Source organism: Nelumbo nucifera, chromosome 5, assembly GCF_055504915.1.
Source record: "Nelumbo nucifera cultivar China Antique chromosome 5, China Antique-T2T, whole genome shotgun sequence".
NCBI lineage: Eukaryota > Viridiplantae > Streptophyta > Magnoliopsida > Proteales > Nelumbonaceae > Nelumbo > Nelumbo nucifera.
The window spans coordinates 20,360,451-20,377,012 of record NC_142653.1 but is presented as its reverse complement, the minus strand read 5'-3'; the positions used below and the strand labels follow the sequence as shown (position 1 = coordinate 20,377,012).

Genomic DNA, 16,562 nt, shown 5'->3' with positions numbered 1-16,562 from the left:
CAATAGTGTGGGCTTAGAAGTATAGGCGAAATTTTCGGGCTGCTATGACCAGCGCTTATGCTAGTTTCTCAATCTCCGAATACCTAGTCTCTGCATCCTACAAAACTTTGCTAACATAGTAGATGGGTTGTTGAACCCAATCTACTTCTTTGATTAGTACCGAACTAACCACTTCGTCGCTTGCAGAGAGGTATAGTTTTAACACGTCCCCTTCTTCAAGCCGAGTTAAAACTGGGGTGGTACTTAAGTACCTTTTCAGCTCATCAAAAGCGAGCTGACACTCTTTAGTCCATTCGAAGTTCTTGCTCTTTTTTATAGCCTTAAAAAATGGTAGGCACTGGTCTGTCGATTTAAACATGAAGCGGCTCAGTGCAGTTATCTGGCCGGTCAGCCTCTGGACTTCTTTTGTTTTCCGGAGTGGTCTCATATCTAGGATCACCTTTATTTTGTTTGGGTTGGCCTCGATGCCACGTCGGTAACTATATTGCCTTGAAATTTACCCAAAGTGACTCCGAAGACGCATTTATTCGGATTTAATTTCATATTATATCTTCTTAAAATTTGAAAAACATCATTTAAATCATCCAACAAAAATTTTGAAAACTGGGTCTTCACGACCATGTCATCAACATAACATTCTACTTTATTGCCGATCAACAGCTCAAAAACTTTGTTTACAAGGTGCTACAATGTTGCCCCAGCATTTTTCAATTCGATGGGCATGACCTTGTAACAATATAACCCGAGCTCAGTTATGAAAGCGGTCTTGTCTTCATAAGTGGGATCCATCCTAATCTGGTAGTAATCGGAATAGGCGTCCAGGAAACTCAGCAACTCATGCCCTAAGGTCGCGTCCACTAGGCGGTTTATTTTGGGTAGCGGGAAGCAGTCTTTCGGGCAGGCTCTGTTCAGGTCGGTGTATTCGACGCACATGCGCCACTTGCCATTGGCCTTCTTCACTAGAACTGGGTTGGCCACCCAACTCGGGTAATGGACTTCCCTAATGAAGTCTGCCGCGAGGAGCATCCCGACCTCCTCATCGACTACCCTCCAACGTTCCGGGGCGAGGTTGTGTTTCTTTTGTCTTACTGGCATGACTAAAGGGTTGGTATTAAATTTGTGAGTTATAATTTTTGGATCAATCCTGGGCATCTCTATCGCGGACCAAGCAAAAATATCTAAATTTTCAAGTAAAAACTTACTAACTGGGTTCGAAGTGATTCGTTGACCGAGGCACCGATCTGAAGAGTTTTGGCTGGTTTGGTAGTAGAGACTGGTATGTGGATCGTTTCCTCTTTCGGGGCAGCTTGCTCGTCGATATACTCCGTCGGTTGCTCGAGTTTGACATCCTCTTCCAGTTTTGCTTTTCCTTTTAAGGCAGCCACGTAGCACTTGCGGGATTCGAGTTGGTCACCTCGCACGACTCCCACCCCATAGTCAGTTGGAAATTTCTTTTCTAAATAGTAAGTGGACACTATCGTACGTAAAACGTGTGTGACAGGCCGACCTACTATCGTGTTGTAGGGGGAGGGAGTCGTGACTACCAAGAACGTGTGCTCAAATCACACAATGTTTGGCCTCGTGTCGGCTTTCACGGATACTGTGATTCGACCAAGAGGTCTGACTTCCTTGTCAGTGAAACCTATCAAAGGCGTATCTACCGGTTTCAGGTCGCTCTGCTGTAGCTGTAATTTGTTAAAAGTCTCCTTGAGGAGTATGTCTATTGAGCAGCCTAAGTCTACTAAGATGTGTTTCACCTCGAAGTCGTTGATCCTTAGCTTCACTACTAAAGCATCATCGTGCAGGTACTGGATCCCGCATGCATCGTCCTCTGTGAAGTAGATTGTTCTTCGAGTCGATGTCGCTTTGGCGGGTTTTTGCCTTAGTTCTCCAATTCGCGGACCGAGGTCCTCCCAATTGCCGATGTACATCCGACAATGATGGACCAACCGGTGATCATATTGATCACCCCGTAGACTGGTCTTTCCTCTAGAAGCTGTCGAGGTGATTGCTCATTCTACCTGTTGGCCTTGGGGTCATTCCTCCTCTAGTCCCCCTATCGATCTGCCTGTCGGTCTGCTTGTCCCCTCTCTTCTCGCAATATGTAATTCTTCAGGTACCCGCGGCGGATAAGTTCCTCGATCTCGTCACGGAGATTCCTGCAATTCTCTGTGTTATGTCCATGATATCGGTGGAAATGGCAGTAGACATTCGGGTTTCTTGTTATCGGGTCTCCCCTTAACCTAGGAGTCCATTTGACGAAGGAGGAATCCTTAATAGCCATTAAGATCTCTCCTCGCTTAGCACTCAAAAGCATATGGCTTGTTCTCTCCACGGGCGGGGTCCTAGAGCGTCGACCTGGATTGTGCCTGCGTGAAGGGGACCGACTTCTTCACTTGCTTCTTCCCTTGCTTGGGGACTTGCTCTTCTTTCTTTTCTACCCACCATTGCTCGACCCTTCATTCTCTCTCTTCCTCTTTTCCGGCGGTGGATTGTTAGTCTTTTGGTTGATCTCCTCCTCGGTATCGATGAACTGATCTGCCAACTTGAGGAACTCGGTGATATCTTTTGGTTTGTTAGCTACCATGTGCCACTTAAACTCTTTATGGGTGATTCCTTTCTTTTTAGCAATGAGTCGAGCCGCTAGATCGAGGTCTGGTATATACAGGCAAGTATCATTGAAGTGTGTTATGTTGCTTCTAATTGATTTTCCTTCCCTCTGAACCACATTCAGAAGGCTTTCTTGCGACTTCGAGCACTTCTTGCTGGTAATGAAATGCATAGTAAACAAGTCGACAAATTGGGACCAGCTTGGCTAGGTGCATTTGATATTGGAAGGAATTCACATGATCGTTGGGGTCAAACGACCCGTCACACTTATATAACGGGGGCACCTTGAAGTCTTTTGGCATCGGAGCTGCTAGGAGCTCGGGAGACAGGAGGAGATGACCGACAAAGAAATGGAGGTGCAGTCTTCATCGCCGCCAAGCTCACTTCTTCCTTTTCTTTAGCTTGCTCTACTTGTTGGCTTGGCTTCACAAGCGTTGCTGCTGCCGACGTCGCCACTACTACTTATTCACCGACTCAGCGTTGGTGCTACTGATTTCGGTCTGATCTGGTGTCTCGGCATCACTACGGACATTATCGCGAGGTGGATCCTAGTTCCTTCTTGTCGGGTTCTCTTGGTTGTGGAGTTCGCACCGTCTATCACAAGGGACAGAGGGATCTTGCCTCGAGTTTGCACCTCGAACTCCGGGCTAGTTGTTATCTCCTCATGAACCGTTATTTTTCTTCTGGGAGTGTTGAGCCGCATTGGCCCTATTGAGCTATCCCCGGGCCTGTTTCTAAAATTTCCTTGCGAAATTAGAGGAGTGTGTTAACCGTCTCTCCTCCCACGAGGTGAAACCTGAGCCCTGGGAGGAATTGGCACCTGTGAGGTCCCCTCACCCCGATGGGGGGATCGATTGACGTTCTGGCTAGTTCCAGGCCGATTCGGGTTCTGTCCTTGGCACAACCCTAGGTGCCGAGGTGGAATTGGCTGCTAGTTCAGCTGTAGTGGTGGGAACTGCTGCTAATGCTACTGGTACAGATAGTATTGCTAATACTATTGGAACTGTTGGACCTGCTGCATCTGGATTTGTATTGTCCAAACGCATTAAATGAGGTCATGGAATTGGGAGTGCCCGATTCCAGGAGGGAACACAGATGACTCGAAGAAAGTTACGCCCACTGGAGGTAGAAGGACGCTCACTTGCGTAGTGCCCTGTGGTACGGACAATGACGGGACCCCTGAAGCTATAAGGGGAATAGTAAACTGGTCAATACATACCGTGGGACCTTGAGGGAAGGTTGATTACTGATCTTGCCCCCCGGTGACGTTCATCTCGATGCTTTTCCTAATGTTGCTGGAAGAACCCATTGGGATAAATTGAAAGCTAAAACTGCAACTGAGATTAGGATGACCTTTCGACCGTTTCCCACATACGGCACCAATTGATGGTGCGCGACCTAGATACTCCTAGCTGGAAGATTATCCAAACTCCAGTTGCGCGGCGAGCTAGACCAAGCTACAAAATAATAGATCAGAGAACCCGAGGTGGCTAACCCGACGAGGACGCTCCGATGCTTAAGTCAGTTCTATACTGTCGATGCGAGCTTAATACTTGAATGCTTGAATGCTAGTGAGTAAATAATCACGCATCACCTTGGGGTTTGATGTCCTTGTATAGTGTAGTCATGGACCTTACGAAAGAGCTCCGGGATCTCCGAGCTGTGCGGATAAGATATGTTCCGATTTTGAAGGAGAGCAATGCGTTAGTTGATAAGGTTTATCGTTTTCCTCTGATTCAAGTGAAGCTAGGATGAGTCTCGTCGTGATCCCGAGAAATTCAGGGTCCGTTGGGGAGGCCTTTGGAGTCGATTACGTGGCATTTCGACTCTTTAGCTCCGAACTGGTACTTCGGTTCTTTAGTCCCAAACTGGATTGGGTGTCGAGGTGTCTCTATGCCGAGGTGGTTTTTGGGCCGAGGTGACTGAATGCCCAAGCTCCGATTGTTGCGGACTGGGTTCCTTTGGCTGAGTTGTCACCTTTCGAGCAGATCGCGTCCAGGTGGCCCCTTCTTAGTAGGTCGTGCCAAATCACCTTTCATCAAATATCATGTGCAAAATTATAAATTTTAATTACTAAAATAATTATTTTATTTGTATAAATTCTTGAGATTAAAAAGAATATTTTTATATAAATATGGATTTGATAGATTATTTACTCTATTAATTTATAAAATACAAATTTCGAATATTATTCTTTTTAATTTTTAGTTGAAATTGATAATATATGTTATTTGTTTGAATTGAATGTAAACATTAAAGTTAATAAAATTTATTTTATTTTATTATTATCATAGGTTAATTTAGTGGCTTAAGATTGCAATTAAGATGTAGTCATTGGGTCATAGGCTATTAGGCGACTTGAGCTGAAACCATGCTATATGCATATCTTTTAATAGAGGGACGTGGTGTATCACTCCTTAAATTCAGTGAGCGAGAAAACCAAGTGAACAGGCCAGTGACGCATTTGAAGTGATTGGTTGAAATTTTAACTTAACATGTTGGGTTCTTATTATGAGATTTTATAAAATGGATAAGGATAGTTAAAACTTCAATGAAATGAAAGTAGAGTAAGGCGCTGTTTGTTTTTCCGTAAGTTATTTATTCAGGTAAATGCAGTTATTATCTGAGTAAGTTTTTTTTGAAAAATATTTATCCGAATAAGTTCATTTATCCATGTTCTTTTATTTTCTAGGTAAATAAGGTAACGATCATGGTTCAAAGTATTGGAAATGCAAAGTGTATTGGAAAGGTAATTTTAAGAGACGTATCGAGATACACTTTGGAAACGTATAGGTACGAACAAAAAATCCAAATACGCATGAATACACTATAAAATCTTTAAAAATATGAACAATAATAAAAATGAGTTTTATGTGAGTATAACTAATTTATTTAAACATAAAAACTATTCTTTAATGATTTATATAAAGTATCGGTATATAATTAGTAACCATTAAAAAATAATATAACTAAAATATGAGTATATATATATACTAATATTTATTAGTTAATATTTTTTAAATCATTTATTAGTTAATATTTATTATGTATACAAGTTAATATATACCTTAATTTTTAATAAATAAATATAACTTATATTCATTTTATTATTATATAAATATTAATAATCAAATTTATAGCATTTGTTGGGAAACATCCACCAAGGCAAGAAAGACTACTTTTAAGTATAAAAAAACATGTCATTTTAATAAGTAATTAAGGTTAGCATAATGGTTAGTTAATTATTGTTATAATCAGATGACTTGGGTTTGAAACTTGTTATTTTGGTTTGTGATTTTTAACAAGTTATTTCACTTAAATAACATTTAATGACATATTAAATGCTGTAATCAAAGGTAATTTAAATAAGCATTTAATTAAATTATATTAGCATTCAGTGAAGTCTCAAACTTTAAGACTTAATTAAAATTGATATTAATGAGAAAGAGAAGAGATAATTTAAATTTAAAAAGAAGAGGGAAATTAAATTTGGTGTGCGTTTCGGGTTGTATCAACCGATACATACCCAAAATGGTCCAATACAAAGCCGATATGAACGGAAAGATACAAAACCATGTAATTAAAATTGATATCGGTCTGTATCGACCGATACATTGCGAAATTTAAAACCTTGGTAATAACTATTTTAGCCATAAAAATCCATTATTAAAAGGGGCATTTTTGTCCCATTCAAGTGTTAGCAACTTTTCCCTTAGGTGGGAAAGTTATTTATTCACCTTAGAGATGGGTATCACTTACCCAGGTAAGTGATACACAGAAAAATAAACATTCCCTAGTCCCCACATAAATCTGAAAAATAAGCATGGGATTTTTGGTCAATAGAAAGCAAAATCCCGTTGACCAACTTTCCCCCTCTCAAAATCCAAAAAAAAAGAAACAGGCCCTAAAATTTAAAAAGCATTGAAAATATTTTTAAGAACAAGATCAAAACATCCTCTAGGCTCCATCGATCTACACAGGGGGAGCCAAGGGGCTGGAGGAGCCAGGGCCCCCCTTATGTCTTCAAAATTTTCTTAAAATCTATTTAAGTTTTACTTATATTTAATCCCCTTACCCATGTTTTGTAGCTTTTAACCCCTTATTCATGTTTTCTAGGTTTTGGCCCCTCAATAAAAAAATAAAAAATCCAAACTCGTTGCTGTTATACATGTCTATACTATCATAAAGTGTATACTTGACATGGTTTTGTTGCAGGTCATAAAGTTAAATTTAATTTTATAATATAAATTTATATCTTTATACGTTCACACGTGCCATCTACACTATTTTATAATTTATGCTGAAACATTAACAAGAAACACAGAAGCTGAGTCAAATAACGCCAAATAAGTAATTATAATATAATATAATAAATTGGTAAAAATTGTTACTGCACTACAATTTGCTTGTGATTTTATGATATATGCAAGATAACAATTGGGATTATGAAAAAAAAAATGCACGGCATCTTAAGGATACTATCTAGCATTTTTGCAAAGATACCATAATTTTACAATAATACTCAGAACGGGACAAGCTATTTAAAATAGCTTTCAGAAGAATGATAATATTGAAGAATCATATATACTTTAATTTGTTTTCAACGGCAACACAAGAAAAACATTTGACATGTGTGTACAAAGAATGAAAGATAATCTAGAGGGATAGGACTCAGCTAGATTGGCAATATAAAGCATCATTGTCCATCAGAAGCAATGGTTACAACGTGTCAAAATATGGATACGCCGAATACGTCAGTAGAAACGCATCAGGCAGTATCGACAGCTTTTTTTTCAAATCTGATTTAAAGAGGCCGGTTTAAGGTCCATCCGTCCCTTGAACCGGTCAAAATTCCGAAACACCTTATGGAGGGGTGTATCAGGAAGCTCATATCAATAGATATAGCCTAATACGTATCAAAATTTCGAACCTTATCTCAGGCCAAGAGAGGCATGTGTGAACGAAAAATTATGCATAGCCTCTCATGACAAGGAGTGTGGAACAGCCCTAGAACCTTGGCGAAAGACCACCCCAATGCATGCCTACTGTCCGGAAAAGTGAGGAGCACCACAACATCCCCCCTCAGGTATTTAAGGGCACACCACTCAGTATTTCTCTCTTCTGCTTTTCATCTCCAATTCTCGCTCTCCTGCTTTTTTAAGTTTTTAAGCTCTGCTCAAGCAAAGTTCAAAATATTGATACTAGTTCATACGCTGGTTGTATTGGCCCTTTTTTTTTAAGTTCCACTTTTTTTTCCAATTTTAGTTCAGAGGAACCGGTTTAAGTCCTGGCTAACCTCCGAACCAGGCCCTGACCCGATACAACCCCTATAGGGGCTATTGGAAAGGGCCCAATACAATACGTTTCAGTCTATACGGGCCGATATATAATGATTTTTTGAACCTTGTGCTCAAGTACGACAGCTCAACCTAACTGACTCCTCGAGAAACCACCTTGGCCTCTGAAAGTTGGACTCTCGTCAGTTCATCCTACACAACTCACCAGCTTTTGTAAGTTGTGAGACTTGTCTACTCTGGTCTACCTCAATTTGAACAGCATCACTGTCTTTTTGGCATTATAGTCGAATCCCCAATTCTTCATAGCAACACTAGGTAAAATAATAAATTCAAAAAAAAAAATTGAGGGGAAGAAGAAAAAAGGTGAGATTATTTATTAGTTGGAAGTTAGGAAATGTTTATAAACCCAACAAAGGAAGATTAGGCCTATAAGAAAATGCAAGGTTATAAATAAAGATAATATTGCAATATTGGAATTAAAAATGTTGAGCGGGGATGCTCAGTTTGGAAAAAGTACAAATATAAATTATGTAGTATAGATACATACAAAATATAAGGTTTTGTAAAAAAAAAAAGGCAGTACCTTTTTTAATGTAAAAGAAAAGGGGTAGGAAAATAATGAGGGCAAAAATATAACCGAAACTATGCCATTTGAAAAAATTATTCCATGCTAATACAATGAAACAAAAAGAGAAAAAACATTGCAACTCAGGTGGTTCCCTGTATCAAGTCAGCTCGATTATATGCAGACCACATTGCCAGAAGCAGAGCCCCGGTTCATGTCGTCCGGCTGTGTGTATATGAGAGATTATTTTTCGGGTGAATTAATAAGATTTCTAGATTCACAATAGCCCATGCGTTGATTCCCCAGCCTGTGGAGCCCATTTAACATGTGTAGATTTCCTACATTCTAAAAAATTGATTCTTGGCCAAACAAAATTGAAACCAATGAGCGTTTGAAAGGCCACTGTTGGGTGAATGATCTTAAAAGAGAATATCTGGCACAAACGCAATTCTAGGCTAATTGACTGCCTTCAGCTGCAAGTTTTATTCGTTGTTGATGCTCTGCAACCTTATAGTCTACAATTTCCATGAACAACTGCAAATCCAAGATGCAATCCGGACGACCATAGACTGCCGCTTGGACACTTGCCATCAGCTTTGCTATCTCTCTACCAGAGAACCCTTCTGTCTTCCGAGCAGCCTCAAGAATTACATCCTCAGAGATATCCTTTATGGTAATGCTCCGTTGGTTCTTCTTGAATAAAGATCCCCACCAGGATTCAATCTTGTCTCCACTGGAGAGGTACCTGTTCAAATAGAGCTTCAGCAGTTTTACACGCTCCTCCTCCCCAGGGAGCGGAAACTCGATAACCTCATCTATACGGTCCGTGATGGCACTGTCGAGATCCCCTGGTCGATTAGTGGCAAGGACAAGTACTATGTCCCTTGACTGGTCTCCCGTTCTAAAGAGCAATGCATTGAGAGCACTCCGCTGAGCTTCACTCATATGGATGCTGTTACGCCTGGCATTACACCATAAAAAGAACATCTGAGTTCACTTGTTTTACTTCACCAAGCAAATAAACTATGCATGGGATAGAAACCATCATCTCTGTCATACATAAAGGGTACGTTTGTTTCATGGTTCCTTTTGTGTTTCATCTAGTTCATGAACGTGCCACAGTGGGAACCCATTTGCTAGTTCTAGAACCAGCAAAATGGGCTTTTTCGTAGCTTTCTAAACCAAGCAACATGGCATGACATAGAAGTCATATCATATGGTGTTTCGCGAACCAATATAGCTCCAGTATCTACTCAATTATAATCATACCATCAAAAGTAAATTGTGAAAGTACATACACATGAATCACACGATCTGTTGAGAAAAATGAACCACTAACAAGTTAAAACTTCCATGTATTCAATTCAAGTAGGACTTTTGAATATTGGAAAACCTGACGCTTTGTTAGATTCCAACTAACTTGCATTTATAATACTATACATGCATAAATCCTTGAAACTTTGGTTGTAAGATCCAAATCACTACATATTTATCAAAAAAAAGATCCACATATTTTTCAAAGTCATTTTTATACAACGAAACTGGTTATCCGTTAAAGACATGTAATAATGTAGAATTTTATATTTCTTGAAGAACATAATTGCCTACAGTACATATACACCTGGATATCCATTTCTCCTAGACATTTTTGTAAAACGAAACTGGTTCTGTCCTTTAAGACATGTATGAATGTGATATTTTATGTTTTCTGAGGGGCATAATTGACTGGTAGTCATTTTGGTCAATTCATAATTCACCAATTGATGTTCTCAAATCTCAACCTTGTTTTTCTTTTTTTTTTCATCATTGTGTTCTCAGCCTTGTTATGAACTGCCTATACAAACTAAGTTCTACTTGAATAACTCTTTGAATACATTATAGAATTAATCAAGTACCCTCTATCCACCGAAGAACATTCACCTACTTAAAATTACCAGAAGAAAATTTGAGGAAAAATATAAAGAATAAAAAAGAATAAGTGTCAGTAGATGATAACTTACTCGCACAAAAAAGCATCAGCCTCATCAATGAAGAGTAGTAAACCTTTCTTTGACTTTTTAGCCCAATCAAATATTTGATGGATTTTAGTGACTGCCTGTGGGCCCAGAGGTGCTACATCTCCCCCCGTCATCATTGCATAATCCAAACCCTGTAGAAAGTTATTCAGACCCAATGGGAAGAAGTTAATACTAATTTTTAACCTTCAAAACTAACTTCCTATAAAGTTTTCTAGTTATTTGGAATTTTATTGATTCTCCGAGTTTTAAAACCACAAACTCTAGATCTCTTGGACAAACCTACATCAGTTTCCAGGATGCAACTCCAGGGATTAGTGTCAACCCTAGACCAACACATGATTTGTCTTTTTGAATTCTCTGGTTCAACCTTAACCATACCAATGCAATCCTTAATTTGACTACTCAGCCCAAACTTAATGAACAAACTGCAATGGATAGGTTGGCTAGAAGTTGGGACTGTAGTATTCAAATTCACTGCATGTACCACATATTAATGGCATAGCTAACACCACTCTTCTCCCTCAGCACAAATATATATAATGTTATATGCATTAAAACATGTATACATATGATAAAATTCAAAGTATCAAAACACCCCGATACAGTAGAAGGGGTGTATTGATACTTTAAACCTTCCGCCTTTAAATTTTTAGTTTTTCTTTTCAAAATCTCATAAAATTATAATATTTTATATACTTCATCTATTAGAGAAAAAAAAAAGATTTCTCAAAACTCCCTTTAAATAGGCGTATTGGAAGTCAAAAGATTCGATACGACATGCCCGATATAGGGTGTATTGTATCAATACTTTGAACCTTACATATAAATACAACACATCAGATCTGGGTTTGGTTAGATTGTCCAAGTCATAAACCATATAACTAAACCAATTTTAATTTGGCTTTACATGTCCTAACCTTAACCTTAACTGAATGTTGAACCTGACCATACATATGGGTTCAGGTTGGTCTAAGCCAAGTATATCCCAATCAATTCTCCAATTGCTAATGGATAATTAGCTTATGTCTCCCTTTCTTCTCTTTTTATCTTCCACCCATTTGGCTGGTCCAAATCAGATGGAAGCTCCTGCTTCACAGGCTCCACAAAATACCATGTATGGTAAAAAGAAAAGACATAAAAAATAAATCAATTGCATGCCATGGTATGAGCACGTTAAAAATGAGAAGTCAACATAATACCGATTTCCGTGCAATTTCTCTTGCAACCATAGTTTTACCAGTCCCAGGAGGCCCGTAGAAAAGCATGTTACGGAAGGGTGCCTCATGAGACTTGGTATTTGCTGTAGCCCGAGCAAGTTGTTCAATCCTTCTCTGCAATGAAGGGTGGAGTACAATCCCCCTAAAACTGGATTTACTTTCCAATGACCTTGTTGCCCCAGCTGTGGTGCTGTAACTGAGCACCTTATTAGCACCTCGAGAAAGTAAGCCTGACCATGGAAATTTGGCAATTGATGACTCTCGAATCAAAGAAGGTTGGCCCAGTATACGGTTGACATAACCCCAGATCACTCTAGCACCTTCTCTGTAAAAACAAAATAGAAACCTCAGGATCATATTTAGTTGTATTTATCATTTTATCCATTAAAAAAAAACCTTGTGAAAATGGAGGATGAAAAGTCGAAAACAGTAAAATCCAAATTGAACATTATAAATATGGCTTTGCCTTAAACCTGTATTTCCCATGGTTTTAAAAGGCTTACACCTTGAGGTGAGGCGCTCAGATTTGCCTCAAGACTTAAGCCTCATAACTTTGGTCTGAGACTTAAGCCTTTGTCAGAAAGAGGCATAAGCCTCAATCCTCAAGAATGAAGCGTAGAAAGGCATAAGCCTCAAAAAACCTACGACAATTGAATTATTTAATGTAAAAAGATTGTTTTTTAAGTTTAAAACACATGAGGACACTTCGGTAATTACGGGCCAAATAAAAAGATAAAAATGAAAAGCTAATAGAACAAATAGAGATTATACTTTCTCTTAGGGTTTTAGAAGAGTTTGATGCAACAAGGGCCAATAAGAACCTTCGTCATAGCAGAATAATTACAGTGCAGGCAGAAATTACCCCTTCAAGGTTTAAGTTATGGCATGCAATCCCACGAGATAATAGCATAACAAGGTATTGAATTAAAAATGCAATGAGATTATTAGCTTATGAACCTAGTAGTATAAACTCCAGCAGCTAATGCAGTAGCTCCTCCAACAGCCACAAGCAATTTATTCCGGTCATTCAATAAAATCCTGAAACCCCCTGCAAATTACAGCTGATAAACCATTAGATCAAATATACAAGTAGGTGCAGTCCATGTCCCAATCTAAGTAACTAAAACTAAGATTATTAACAACAATTAGGATCAAGATCAAAAGAATATCATCCCTAAATCCATGCCAACACTCATGAAAATTTAGAAATCTGATCACGAGTGTAAGTACGTAAATTTCTATTAGATGAAAAGAACGAGTAATTCCAACAATCAGAAAATACTATGAGATGAAAATAATAAGTAATTCCAACACTCAGAAAATACTATGACACAATCTGTAGGCATCTTTAACTCAAAGAAGCATCTGATGCTAGCATTAAATGCGACGAACATTGAGAACAAGAAAATGATGAGGTTTAGAACTCGAACAAAAAAGGCCAACCAGGCAAGACCAAACTCCAATATGAGACTAGACAAGTATATTGAGCAACTGGAGTTACAAACCATTGATCTCATCATTCACATGACTTCATCCAATAAGGCTTATACCATGTGATTTCAGCTAAAAGGATTTGTGACTTAAATGGGTACCAGTGACTTCAATACAGTTGAACAAATCACCAAGTTGTACCAGATGAACTGATACCACAGGAATCATGATGCAAGAAATAATTCATCCCAGAGGCCAGAGCAGCTTATCATTTATTTTATTTTCAGTCAGCTATAGATACAGCTATAAACTTCTGCCCTTGTGTACCTTCAATATGACTAAAAGCAGTATTGATGGCAGCAAGCCACTTTTCCCTTTCACCATTCATCCGTTCCAAAAGCATTCTCCTGTTATGATCTTCAGTCAGTTTTGCCTCATGGGCACGACCTTCAGCCTCAGCCATAGCCTTTACCCTTATTGTTTCACGTTCTATCTCAGCTCTCTCTTTCTCAGTCTGGCGTTGTTGTGCTTGGATCTGTTCTTCTGTAGCACGCCTAGCTTGTTCTTTTCGTATGGAGGACTCCTCTTGCATTCTAACCAATTCAGCATTTTGTAGCCTTTGAGTTTCATGATCTGTCTGCAAAAGAAGAACAGATAAATGGAAGGACATACTTAAGATAGACCAGGCAGAAGAATGTCTTGCCCAATTAATAGCATGCAAATATGAACAATGCCCAGAATTATTGTGTTAACCCATAGCCTATTCTTCTAAACTTGCTGTTGACCTGATCAAAGCAATAATTTCAAAAAAATATGCCAAATTATATTAAAACTTCAGAATCAATCAATGGTGCAACCAACATCTTCATCATCTTGCCAAGTAAATTATAAGTTCAGTCGAGTAAATGTTCCTTGGCAAGGTCGATGTTTCTAATATTATTATATCAATTCACTATCTCCTTCAATTTGGTCAAGTATTTTCTTGGCTACTAGTCCATTTGTCCACACCTCCGACTAATTCCCTATTATGGTTGAGGATTGAAATGACAGCCACCTGCATTCTTTTTCTAGCCAATTCATCTTCGTAGCGAGCCATTTGTGCTTTTGCCTGTGCCTGTTGCTGAATTAGATTCCTCTGTTCTTCAGCCATTTTCCGTTGCTTCTCCTGCCAATGCAAATGACTGATTGTAAGGGGGAAACAGTTAATGAGTAATTATCTCATTCTACAACAGTGCAATAGATAAACAAATTCAATTTTTGCATATCTAGTTTGCGCAATGGAAATAAAAGTACTGATAAGTCAAGTCATGACAGTTGAGTGATTCAACAGGGTGAAACTTGAAAGCCTTATCTGACTTAATACAAAGACATAACAAATCAAAAAATGGACAGATGGTGTCATAAAGGGATCCTCACAAAAATAAATGCTTTGATTCCAATAACTACATGAAAATGCATAAATGCATCATTCAATCATGAATTCATATACTCTATAGACTAAATGCATTAGTCAATCCTGTTGGGAAAAAAATGTATTAGTTAATAAAAGCATATAATGAATCCAGATAAATAGAAACATAATACCTTTAAAGTAGTAATTAAATAACAAAAAAGTTCTAGCATAATAACGCCGTTAAGCATTCTCATTGATGTATTTAAAGACGTAATATAAGTTCAAATGCAACAGAAATTCAACAAGCGGTTTAAAATGTAAAACACTCACAATGTCAGCCTGAGCTTGGATAGCTTGATATTGAGCTTTCTCTGCGTCCAACTCGGCCAGACGAGTCTCTTCCTGCTTTCTCATCACTTCAAAAATCTGTGAAAACAAACAATGAGGAAGAAAGGTGAGAAGCAAGATAAAAAAGAATTTAACTATAGGTCCAAAAAGAAAAATAGCCAGACAACCTCATACAAGGAATATCAAATACCTGTTTGGCATGTGGAGAGCTGTTTATTTCGCGAAGGGCTTTTGCACCTCTTTCTAACAATTCGGGATCGAAGCCAGACGAACTGCCTCTTGACTCCTCGGCCGCCGCCTTGACTTTCGAATTCGGACTAGCTGTTTGAGCAGGCTGAGCTGTCGAAGAAGACGAAGAGAAAGGAGAGAAACGAAACGGGCCGTCGGCGTACGCACGATCGGAAAATGCGGAGAGGGAAGCAACGGTGGCAGCCACTGCTGCGCAGGACGAAATCCTTAAAGCAGCCATGGCTGGATTTCGAATCCCGAGCTGTGGTCGGATTAAAGAGTACAGAATTTTCTTAAATCCTCAGAAGGAACGAGATGAAGACCATGACGAAGGAAAAGAAATTCGCGCGAAAATAAGAAAATGTAGGACGATTCCGTTTGATGGCGGAGCGAAGCATAAACCCCTGTATCATGGCCCCTAGGGTTTAAACATTAGTCAGGACCAAAAAAAAAAGAAATTAGTCAAGGAAATGAAAGAGTTCTACCGACTACCGTATCCTTAAGTACGTAACTCGACACAAACGTGGAATATCTATGGCCTATTGGATTCAACACGTCGGGTTTGGTGCGAGTTGCATTGACCCGACCAGATTTAACGAGATGTCAATGACCGAACCTCTGCCTGACCGGCAGACCCTATAAGGCTATAACCTCTTCACGGGCCGGGCTTTGCCTCAGAAAATGACCAGATCCGATCCTGAGCCCGATTCTATTTAAAGCCTGAAGTCTGGACCTGAATCCGAAGCACAGGTATTTTATAATATATTAATTATATATTTATTAATAATATATAATATCTTTGTCCGGATGTAATTGGCACGTTAGGTAACAACTGTCCCACTTAACTCGCCTTTCATCTTAACGTTTTTGTTCGTTAGGAGTTATCTATTGTTTTATTGTTTGTGTCAAAATAATTAAAAACAAAAAAATCATGAAAAATGAAAATCTAAACGTGTTGGGAGTTGAAAGTACTTGGAACTTATTGGATTCTCTATCTCTGACCTTTTCTTGTTTAAGTTTCAATTATAAAGAGGGTTTCAATTATAAAAAAAATTGTTCGATTCGAACAGTCGACCCGTTTGACTTGGTAACCAGACCCCTAACCGGTTTGGTCTCCGGGTTGGTTTTAAAAACTATGATGTTATGTCATTCGACTGTGTGACTCATATGACCCGAAAATGGAATTGTTCTTGCCACCAATTTTTGAATCGATAGTTCAACCGTCTGGTTCGAATGGACGGTCCGTTTTGACAACAAAAATTAAAAAAAAATAAAACAAAAGGCCAAAAACCATTCAATGGGTCAACGAGTTGATGGTTCGACCACTCGAGTCAATGAGTCGTTGACCGATTCAACGGTTTTTGGCCAAAAATCAAGTCAACGGGTTGACAGTTCCATTCCAGCCCTACGAAGCAGGGCCCCTCTGCTAGTTTATATGTATTACTACTAAAGTTC

The 16,562-nt window shown here is 38.9% G+C and overlaps 1 protein-coding gene across 1 annotated transcript; it reads right to left on the bottom strand.

Moving 5' to 3' along the window:
* Positions 1-8,718: 8,718 nt before the first annotated feature.
* Positions 8,719-15,614, bottom strand: LOC104595668 (uncharacterized). Its single transcript, XM_010256501.3, has 8 exons — positions 15,070-15,614; positions 14,862-14,957; positions 14,193-14,303; positions 13,466-13,775; positions 12,665-12,755; positions 11,690-12,032; positions 10,473-10,621; positions 8,719-9,433 (listed from the first exon to the last, which is right to left on the bottom strand). Exons 1-8 carry the CDS (start codon positions 15,346-15,348, stop codon positions 8,923-8,925), a joined length of 1,890 nt encoding a protein of 629 aa, XP_010254803.1. The 5' UTR covers positions 15,349-15,614; the 3' UTR covers positions 8,719-8,922.
* Positions 15,615-16,562: the final 948 nt, after the last annotated feature.